The sequence below is a fragment of the Lucilia cuprina genome, chromosome 5 (genome assembly GCF_022045245.1).
Source record: "Lucilia cuprina isolate Lc7/37 chromosome 5, ASM2204524v1, whole genome shotgun sequence".
Taxonomy (NCBI): domain Eukaryota; kingdom Metazoa; phylum Arthropoda; class Insecta; order Diptera; family Calliphoridae; genus Lucilia; species Lucilia cuprina.
In genome coordinates this window covers 2,250,780-2,260,627 of record NC_060953.1, presented here as the reverse complement: position 1 = coordinate 2,260,627, position 9,848 = coordinate 2,250,780, and the positions used below count along the sequence as shown (strand labels likewise).

The window sequence follows — 9,848 nt, the reverse complement described above, 5'->3', positions numbered from 1 at the left end:
GTCTAGTCTATAGTTTAGTCTATAGTCTATAAGTCTTGTCTATAGTCTTGTCTATAGTGTAATCTATAGTGTAGTCTACAGTATAGTCTATAGTCTAATCTATAGTCTTGTCTATAGTGTAATCTATAGTGTAGTCTAAAGTATAGTTTACAGTATAGTCTATAGTCTTGTCTATAGTCTAGTCTATAGTGTAGTCTATAGTGTAGTCTATAGTCAAGTCTATAGGCTAGTCTATAGTCTAGTCTATAGTCTAGTCTATAGTCTAGTCTATAGTCTAGTCTTTAGTGTACTCTATAGTGTGGTCTATAGTCTAGTCTATAATCTATAGTCTAGTGTCTATAGTCTAGTCTATAGTCTAGTCTAGCGTATTTATAGTCTAGTTTCTATTCTTGTAATGACCTAAAATTATACACTTTTATGGGTCTAAGTCGGTATGGAAGAAACGAAATGGTAAAATCAGAAAGATGGACGGACTTTTGAAAACTTACGACCAATATTTCCGCGTTGTAACACATGGAATGACCAAATCAATATAACTTGCACCATTTTTTAAAGGTGTGCACAAAAACCAAACGATACAAAGTCCAATTTATTATATTTTAAATTAAAAAAGAAAATAATATGAGTTTGTTTATTTTTAAACTTAATGCTAATTTAGAAGAGATAATAATCGGTGGGTAGAGAAGATTAAATAATGACGAGTAAATGTGTGGCAATTATTTATATATATAGATAATTTTTTAATTATTTATTAAGTATACTCACTGTGGTTGGTGTAACAGTTTCATTGTTATTGGAAGCTTCATTTACTTTCCGGTTGATACAGATGTTGTTAAGTTGATAGTATTGGGACGATTTGGAATCAGTTTGTTGAGGTGTAGAGAAGCATTTGTCGTGGGAATTTAGTGGTGTTGATGCAGCTGTTGCTTTGGAAGTAGTAGCAGCATTTGTAGTTAATGTTGTCATGATTTTTGTTGTTGTTGCTGTTGTTGTTGTGACACAATATTGTCTAGATATCATTGACTATATAATGTATGCACGTGCTAGTCAACTTTTGACATATACACTCACACACTTTATGTATTTAAAAAGCTTTTTTTCAGTGTCGTGGTTTTGTTATTATTTTTTTTTTTGGTATTGTTTAGCTTTTTGTTTAAATTTAATCTTTTTTTTATAACTTTGTTTACATTCGATTTTTTCCACTTAAACAAGTTTAACACTTTAATTTTTGAATAGTTTTAATAAATATTTAAATAATCACGTTTTGGAAAAAAATAACAACAACTTAACACGTGATATTTACTCTACGTTTTATGACATCAGCCAAATATGTTAAAATTTGTATTTTTCTTTTAACTAAAATTTCTAAGTTTTTTTAAAGATTGAATATTTAACTGCTTTTACTTTATACTTTGTTTCCTTTTTTAAGTGTTGTGCAAGCCAAAATAACACTAAATCAAATGACAGCTTCTTATTTATATTTGCTGTTGCTTGTCAACTTTAAAATTACATTTCAACATTTTGTACACTAAATCAATTTAAGTAAATTGATTTAAATTAAATAATATGATACACTATCATGTTATAGCGGCAAAAAAAAGAAGAAAAATTACTAACTACTTTAATAGAGAACAGAAAAAGAAGAAAACATAGTTGTGGAAAGTATAAACAGAGAATGTTGCAAAAAGGGATGTTATTTAAAAGTTTAAATAACACGCGCTACAATAGGAATAACAAAATAGTCAACATATCGTTAGCTTAACTGCAAAAGGAACTAAGTTTTTTGACTGATTAAAAAACTGAAAAGCTTGTTTGCTTCTCTATGTTGTAGAACTAGAATTTGTTAAAATTTTGTTTAATATTTTTATTTTTAAATATGTACTTTTTTTTCTTTAATTCTTCTTAGCCTCTTTTGCAGTTAAAACTACGTTCTGCTGAAGTCTAAAGTTTTTTTTTTTGCTTTAATTCTTTGAATTAATAAAAAAAATTGTATATTAAACTTACAATAACATGGTTGTTTGTGTTAATAATTTGTTATATATAATCAGTTGACAATTTCTGCCTCTTTATCCTCTGCAACAGGTTTTTCACAAGATTCCTTTTGCTGCTCATCCATAGTCTCTTCTGTTGGTTGCTCTTGTTTTACCACCTCATCCCCCTCAGCTTTAGTTTCATTTTCTTTTTGCTTTTCCTTTTCTTCGGTACTTTTTCTCTCAAAAAGTACAATCATTTCGGTGTGTGTGGTGTGAGGAAACATATCAACTGCCACCGCTGTGACAGGATAAAAAGGTTCTCCTTTATATTGTTTTGATTCTGGTCGGCCCAATTCAATCCAGTTGCGTTGAGCTCTGTGGGGATTACAGGAAATGTAGACTAAACGTTTAATGGCCGAGGCGGCACGTATGGCAAGTATGGAACGTTGGTCTGTAATAAATAGAATAGAGAAACAGTTTTAAAATTAGAAATTTTAGATTTTCAAATATTTACAATATTTGTTTTATCAAAATTTTTAATTCAAATATTAAAATTTTAGAATTTTAATAATTTAAAACTTTCGAAGAATAAATTTTTAAATAGAAAATTTTTAATATAAAAATTTTAATTTCGAAATTTTCGATTTTCAAATATTTAGATTAAAAGTCTTAATTTTAAATTTCAAAATTTTAAAAAAGTTTTTGAAAATAAAAATTTTGAATTTTTAAAACTAAAATATTTTTTTTTATAAAAATTTAAGTAAAAATTTTTTATTTTTTTTTTATAAAAAATTTTAATTTTTAAAATTTTTTCAAAATTTTGATTTTTTAATGGAAATTGAAAATTTTCAAAATAAAAAATGTTGAACTGGAAAACATGAAAAAATAAAAAATTTTAATTTTTCAAAATATAAAATTTTGATTTTAAATTTTTGAAATTTGAAATTTTCAGTCGAATATAAATTTTCAATTTCGAATAAAAATTTAACTTTCAAAAAGAAATTACAACAGAATTTTTTATTAAAATTTTAATTTTCGAATAGAAATTTTGAATATCGAAAAGAAATTTTGAAATTCGAATAAAAATTTTGAATATCGTAAAAAGAGTTTCAATTTCAAATTAAAATTTTTAATTATGAATTAAAATGTTCAACATCGAATAGAAAATTTCGATTTTTCAAGTTCAAAAGAAATTTTCAATTTCGTTTAATAATTTTCAATTTTGATTAATAATTTTCAAAATAAAAAATCTGGATTAAAAAAAGTAAACAATTTTGAATAGAAAACTAAAATTTTAAATAGAAATTTTCAATTTAAAAAATAATCAATTTCTGACGAAAATTTTCGAATAAAAACTTCGATTTTTAAATTTCAAAAGAAATTTTCAATTTTCTTTAATAATTTTAAATTGAAAATAAAATTATTGAATTAAAAAAGTACTTACGCAATCCTGCCCTAGGAGGATCAACAACAGCTACCAAATCCAAGGGTTCACCCGGCGCTGTACCATACACCACCTCCCTAACCATCGATTGTATATAATCATCAGCATTTCCTGCATAAAATTTACAATTTGTTATACCATTCTTCTCCGCATTATACTCAGCATCCTTAATGGCATCGGGTATGATTTCCACTCCCAACACCTGTTTACAGTGTTTGGCAAAAGCTAAAGCTATAGTGCCCGTACCACAGCAAATATCCAAAACTGTCGAGTGAGCTTTCGGAGCCGCTAAATCTATAGCATTTTGATATAAAACATTAGCACTCGCGGTATTTATTTGAAAGAAAGCCAAGGGACTTATTCTAAATTCTAAATCTTGTATGGAATCTCTTATGTGGGTAGTGCCCGATAAATGTACGACAGGTGAAACCATTTGACCCACCTCACGATGTTTAACATCTTGATAATACAAAGAAGTGCATTTGTACTCTTTTTCCACGCCCTCCTCCTCATCCTTAAAGGATAAGTTTTCATAGTAAGCTATTAATTCCTCTTTTACTTGTTTTAGTTCATCTTCAGTTAAATTAGAAGTATAGATGCCGGGCACCAGCATAAGTTCATTGGTGAGCTTGGAAGTGCGCACCATTATTTGACGAAAGTGCCCAGTGTTTCCCTCTGGATTAAAAGGTTGGAATTTTGATTGTTTAACAAAATCTTGGAAAGTTTTCGCAGCCCATTTGGCTGCTTTAGGAATATGAGGTAATGATTCTACCTCTGCTACTTCTACTGAACCATCAGCATAACTGCCTAAACGAAAACCCACCACAATTTCACCATTACTATTTTTACCCACCGTGAATTCATTCTTATTGCGATAACCATTTATCTGGGGAGAGGCTAAGGCACCTTCATATTTGAAATTTTCTAAATGAGGTTTGGCATCCCGATTAATTTTTTTCAAATCATGGGTAAATTTTTTGATTAGCTCCTCCATTTCATAGTATTTCTTTTTTAATTGCTCCTCATAACTTAAATGGGCCAAAGGACAGGTGGCATCGGCTGAGGTGCGTTGTTTTTTATTGTCACTGCCATGTTTTTCTTCCGATTGACCATCTTCTTTGCGTTTCCTTTGCAAGGGATCTGCCGAAGCTTTAGCCACCTGGAATTAAAAAATAAATTAGTCTTTCGCTGAATATTTATCTAATATTAATAACTCACCGTGGCTTGCAACACCTTACCCTTCCACTTGTAACCATTTAAAAGCTGTATAGCCTTTTCCTGATCCTCCTGGCTACGGAAACATACAAAAGCAAATTCTTTGCGCAAGGGAGATTTAACTTTGGCCATGTCCAATTTGAGTTTGTTTTTTATCAATTTTTTAAATTCCTTGAGAGATTTTGCTACGTAAAATCGATTGTTTTTTTTTTCATAAAATGGAGAAAACTTACCCCCATGCCAAAGTAACCCATATTTCGCACTTCAATTTTGTAAATTTCTGAGGTAAACTCATTGCGCTGCAAGTAGCCAAATTCCTTGTCATTGCCTCCATCCTCCACGCTATCTTTTGTTTCCTCCTTAGTTTCTTTAGCTTTTTCTTCAGTTGCAGCAATTTCTGTTGTCTTTTCATCAACTTTTTGCACTTCTTGTGTTTCTACGTCCATTTTTATTTAAAAAAGTTAAATTTATAAAATGCACAAACCGAAAATTATTTATTTTAAAAGGCGCAACACGTGTGATCTGCGCCGACAGAAACTAACGGCGTTTGGTTGCTGTCACTAAAAACTTCTACGGCGTCTTAATAACACCTACAAGCCGGCTGGCTATGTTTTCATATTTTGTTTTAAATTAAAAATATTGAATACAAACTGAATTAGAGTGATTAAAGAGAGGTATATATATATTAAAAGAAAATATTAAAAAAGATCGGAACAATATAGGTTTTTACAAAATATACATCATACCAATTAATATTTAAAGAACAAATTATACTGATGTTAAATAAACAATTCGAATTGGTTAAGTTGAGATGTATTCGGGATCTTCAGAATTTTTTTGAAACAATGGGACAAGACGAGATAGTTTTCTATAAATCGTCAATATTAAAACAAAAGCAAGCAAAAAAGGAGAAGGGCCTGAATAGAGCTGATATTCTAGTAACATTATTCAATATAATAACGGTTTTACTACTAACAATACCCACCTTTCTAACAACGACCTAGTTGGCAACGTATTTCATAAAGTCCCACCAATTTACAATAACAACACACATGCTCAATCTGGCAACACACAGTCACAGAATTGTCAAAACCGGCTGAGTGTTGTGCAGAATTTTTTTTGTGCAAAAAAATTTAACGCTGATTTGCGAAAAAATAATAAATTAATTTATCTTTAACACACGCTAAGGATCGTTTACTCGAAAGCCTATAAATATTTCTAACAAACGACATGCCTCAAATGCCATTACCTCCTTTGGCTCAGGTAAGTCCCATCAAATTTTCTCGTCAAGAATATACAAAAAAATTTCTTTGTTGTCTCTTCACCAAACAATTTGTTTACGGTGCATTCCCCACATTCTTAGAATGTTATCGAACCGATGCAGGTTGATGCACCCATGGAGGATAACGACAACAACGAGGAACATCAATTGGTGGTGGAGAATCCCACTTTAGATTTGGAGGTCTATGCCAATTCATATGTGGGCTTGGCCCGTTTGTACCGGCTGATATTTGTGGCTGATGTGTGTCCCTCATTGCGTTTGGAAGCCCTAAAAATGGCCATTAATTATGTCATGACCACCTACAATGTAACCATGTATCAGGTGTTGCATAAAAAACTGAATGATGTGTATGTCAGCAGTACTGGCGGTGCAGTAGCTGGTGGTGGTGGCAATGGCGCAGCTGGTGGAGGTGCTGCCGGCGGTTTACCTGATATAGCTGCTCAACCGGTCTTAGCTGGTCAGGCTCAAGACTTGCCGGTATTCGATCAGAATTGGGTGGAAAGTAAAAGCAAAAAAGCTGCTCTTAAACTAGAAAAACTAGACTCGGACCTCAAGAACTTTAAATCAAGTTCTATTAAAGAGAGCATACGCCGTGGTCATGATGATTTGGGTGATCATTATCTTAGTTGTGGTGATTTATCCAATGCCCTTAAATGTTATTCCCGTGCTAGAGATTATTGTACCAGTGGCAAGGATGTGGTCAACATGTGTTTGAATGTCATTAAGGTATCTTTGTATTTGCAAAATTGGTCGCATGTACTGAGCTATGTCTCCAAGGCAGAAAGTACACCGGACTTTAATGAATGCTCTAAGGATGCAAATCAGGTGGGTGCACTTTTTAATAGAAAGAAAAGTATTATTGGATAATTTATTTTTTGCAGGCTGTTCTAACACGTCTAAAATGTGCGGCTGGCTTGGCCGAATTGCAAACCAAAAAATATAAATCAGCGGCAAAACATTTTTTGTTGGCCAACTTTGATCATTGTGATTTTCCCGAAATGATTTCTCCCAACAATGTTGCCATGTATGGCGGACTCTGCGCTTTGGCGACCTTTGATCGCCAGGAACTACAAAAGAATGTTATCTCTTCTAGCTCATTTAAGCTCTTCCTCGAACTAGAGCCTCAGCTTAGAGATATAGTTTTCAAATTTTACGAGTCCAAATATGCTTCATGCCTTAAGTTGCTCGATGAAATACGTGATAACTTGCTGTTGGACATGTACATAGCACCGCATGTCAATACATTGTATACAAAGATTCGGAATCGTGCTTTGATACAATATTTTAGTCCTTATCTATCGGCCGATATGCGTAAAATGGCAACAGCCTTTAACCGCACTGTCGAGGCTTTGGAGAACGAGGTGATGCAATTGATTTTAGAGGGACAAATTCAAGCTCGCATTGACTCGCACAATAAGATATTGTACGCCAAGGAGACTGATCAACGCAGTAGTACTTTTGAACGGGCTATTTCGATGGGCAAGAAATATCAAAGACGTTCTCGCATGTTGGTTTTAAGAGCAGCCATACTCAAGAGTAATATCCATGTAAAAGTAAGAAAATCTTTGTAAAATATTTATATAATTATCTGTTAAAGATAAATTAAATTCTTACCTTGCAGAGCATCCCACGTGAACATACGGATTTGTGTGTTGCTGCTGGTTCAACTACTCCTACAACTGCTAGAATTTAAAGTTAATTATATACATATGTTGTCGTTCGCTCCTACTCACATGATCCTGAGGATATTGTTTGAAGAAAAATTTCATTCTACATATTTGAATAACATGTTTTTATTTCTATTGTGAATTCTAATTCTTTTGCGATTTAAAAAATTTCCTCCATAAAAAAACTAAAATACTTAAATCATTATTAGGATAAACATGAATTGTTATACCGGTAAGTAGAATTACTTTATAAAATAACATTTTTTTATTGACAACAAAAACAGCTTGCATTTTTGAGGAAAATAGTTTTATAAGATTTCTTGTTCTTTAATATACTTACGATTTTTGTTCATTTCCTGTAGAATTCCACTAGTAAAAGTATAGAGTACCGTTTATTTTTTTCACATTTTTAAACTGATATATTTCTTAACGAAAATCTTAATAAAAAACACTGTAAACATTTTTGTAATGTTGGTATTGTAATCCAAAGCTTAACGTCTGCTATTATAATGGTCCCTATATCGTGGCGATCGGCTACGTTTGTCACGTCTTTCCTCTTTTTTATAACCATTTCTTTCCAAGGATCGCGAACGTTGTCTTTCCCTTGAATGACGCCTTTCTGTGCGATCTCTAGATTTTGAACGTGATCTATCTCGTCTCTGTGATTCATATGATTTCTTATCATAACAATTTTTATGTGTCTTGCGTTTACCACATTTTAAGTTTGCTGACTCGTCTGATGAATGTGAACGATCCCGATTACGTGGTGTTCGGCTACGTCTTCTTTCACGTTTTTCCTCCTTTGTATGGCCATTTCTTGGTGGTGATCTGGAATGTTGCCTCTCCCGAGAATGAGATCGCCTTCTTACTACGCGTTCTCTTGACCTAGTACGTGATCTATTATGTCTCTCTGTTTCAGATGACTTCTTATCATTGGACCCTTTGACTTTTTTGTGTTTATTTTTACTTTCTGTGCACGTTGACTCATCTGACGATGATGAAGAATCATCCGAAGATGAAGAGGATTCAGATTTGCTGCTTGACTTTTTATGTTTTTTGTCTTTCTTATTGCATTTCTCATCTGACGATGATGAAGATTCATCCGAAGAGGATTCTGATTTATTGCTTGACTTTTTATGTTTTTTGTCTTTCTTTTTGCGTTTCTTACGTTTATCCTCATCTGAATCACTGTTATCGTCCCGTTTTTTTGATTTTTTCTTGGACTTCTTATGTTTTTTAATTTTGCCATCTTTACTTTTCTTAAGTTTTTCTATCTTTTCTAGTTTCTTCAACAGCTTCAATTTCTGTTCCTTGCTAAGGGATTTTAAAAATGCTTTTTCCGGATTGCCCTCTTTAGCCATTTTCTCATCATCTTCATCTTCGGGATCACTGGGCACTAAGGCATGCTGCTGATTAGTACTATTTTGTAATTCCATGGCCGAACGTTTCATCATTAGACCATCACCCTTCATTTGTTCTTCTAAAACATTTTTAGCCATTATATCAGAAGCCTCTGCCTCGGAGTGCAATTTACGTGCCTCACTCATGGATATACTGTACATGGAACATTCCTTGTCTGTGTTAATATGGCCCCATTTGTGACACTTTATACAGCGCACATTACGCACTTGTATACCAAAAGGTTGATCTCTAATTTCGGTATCACCTTTACAATACGATTCACGCGGAGCATTGTATTTGCGCTGCCATTCGAATTTATACTCCGGTTCATTGTCATCTTTTTCACGATCTTTTCTCACTCCCGGTGGCGGTTCGTACATAAAATTAACACTCAACTTGTCCTTGCTCTTCTTACTAAGCATGGCTTTGTTTTCATGCAAATTCTGTTCCTTTTCATACTGATTGCGCAGTTCCTCCTGTTTCTTTTTATAGGCCTCTGCCTGCTGTTCAGCCATCCATACCTACATATGTTGGATGCATAAAAATGCAAGAAGTTAGAAATTGTTTAAAATTTTGGTCGAGAGAACACTTACTCGTTTTAGATTGTCCCTGGAGGCTGGATGGAAGAATTTCTTACACATGTAATTGTTAAAACCTTTACCCATTTTGTAAAAGTATTTTCTTGTGAAAAAACAAAATTTTCTGAAATTTTTCACAAACGTTTGTGTAGAAAAAAATATAAAAACAATGGCTGTCAATTGACAAAACAGTTGGCAATGCGATTATATCTTTTAATAAAGAGTAGCCACATTTTTTAACGTTTTTTATTTTGTACAAAAACTGTTTATAATAAAGTACAATATTAT

At 32.5% G+C, this 9,848-nt stretch overlaps 4 protein-coding genes across 7 annotated transcripts in view; 1 reads left to right on the top strand and 3 right to left on the bottom strand.

Moving 5' to 3' along the window:
- Positions 1–1,179, bottom strand: part of LOC111687959 (putative glycerophosphocholine phosphodiesterase GPCPD1 homolog 2) — a 12,380-nt gene extending 11,201 nt beyond the window's left edge. The window contains exon 1 of the mRNA XM_046952742.1: positions 766–1,179. Within this exon, the coding sequence (XP_046808698.1) occupies positions 766–1,020 (255 nt within the window). The 5' untranslated portion in view covers positions 1,021–1,179. The remainder of the gene's footprint in view (positions 1–765) is intronic.
- The window catches only part of LOC111687960 (tRNA (uracil-5-)-methyltransferase homolog A), a 66,771-nt gene extending 61,603 nt beyond the window's left edge, over positions 1–5,168 (bottom strand). The window contains exons 1-5 of one of the 4 annotated variants that reach the window (XM_046952744.1): positions 4,866–5,168; positions 4,636–4,803; positions 3,418–4,576; positions 2,005–2,424; positions 1,288–1,574 (exon numbers count right to left, since the gene is read on the bottom strand). In XM_046952744.1, the coding sequence (XP_046808700.1) occupies positions 2,045–2,424; positions 3,418–4,576; positions 4,636–4,803; positions 4,866–5,078 (1,920 nt within the window). In that variant the 5' untranslated portion in view covers positions 5,079–5,168 and the 3' untranslated portion in view covers positions 1,288–1,574; positions 2,005–2,044. Of the gene's footprint in view, positions 1–1,287; positions 1,575–1,942; positions 2,425–3,417; positions 4,577–4,635; positions 4,804–4,865 lie in introns of those variants that run through there. The other 3 variants (XM_046952743.1, XR_006941119.1, XM_023450452.2) reach the window with 3 other exon arrangements.
- Positions 5,169–5,701: 533 nt separating this feature from the next.
- On the top strand, positions 5,702–8,043 carry LOC111687965 (COP9 signalosome complex subunit 1b). The gene is made up of 4 exons (XM_023450457.2): positions 5,702–5,895; positions 5,996–6,739; positions 6,796–7,467; positions 7,536–8,043. Exons 1-4 carry the CDS (start codon positions 5,863–5,865, stop codon positions 7,605–7,607), a joined length of 1,521 nt encoding a protein of 506 aa, XP_023306225.1. The 5' UTR covers positions 5,702–5,862; the 3' UTR covers positions 7,608–8,043.
- On the bottom strand, positions 7,955–9,742 carry LOC111687962 (corepressor interacting with RBPJ 1). Its single transcript, XM_023450453.2, has 2 exons — positions 9,576–9,742; positions 7,955–9,503 (listed from the first exon to the last, which is right to left on the bottom strand). Exons 1-2 carry the CDS (start codon positions 9,645–9,647, stop codon positions 8,073–8,075), a joined length of 1,503 nt encoding a protein of 500 aa, XP_023306221.2. The 5' UTR covers positions 9,648–9,742; the 3' UTR covers positions 7,955–8,072.
- Between the last annotated feature and the right edge of the window lie 106 nt (positions 9,743–9,848).

What these genes read in the sequence shown, in the direction of transcription:
- LOC111687965 (XM_023450457.2), top strand. Translation starts at nt 5,863, where the DNA reads ATGCCTCAAATGCCATTACCTCCTTTGGCTCAG. An exon ending in GCTCTAAGGATGCAAATCAG is followed by an intron (nt 6,740 to 6,795) that starts GTGGGTGCACTT and finishes TATTTTTTGCAG; the next exon opens with GCTGTTCTAACACGTCTAAA. An exon ending in AGAGTAATATCCATGTAAAA is followed by an intron (nt 7,468 to 7,535) that starts GTAAGAAAATCT and finishes CTTACCTTGCAG; the next exon opens with AGCATCCCACGTGAACATAC.
- LOC111687962 (XM_023450453.2), bottom strand. Translation starts at nt 9,647, where the DNA reads ATGGGTAAAGGTTTTAACAATTACATGTGTAAGAAATTCTTCCATCCA. An exon ending in CCAGGGACAATCTAAAACGA is followed by an intron (nt 9,504 to 9,575) that starts GTAAGTGTTCTC and finishes CAACATATGTAG; the next exon opens with GTATGGATGGCTGAACAGCA.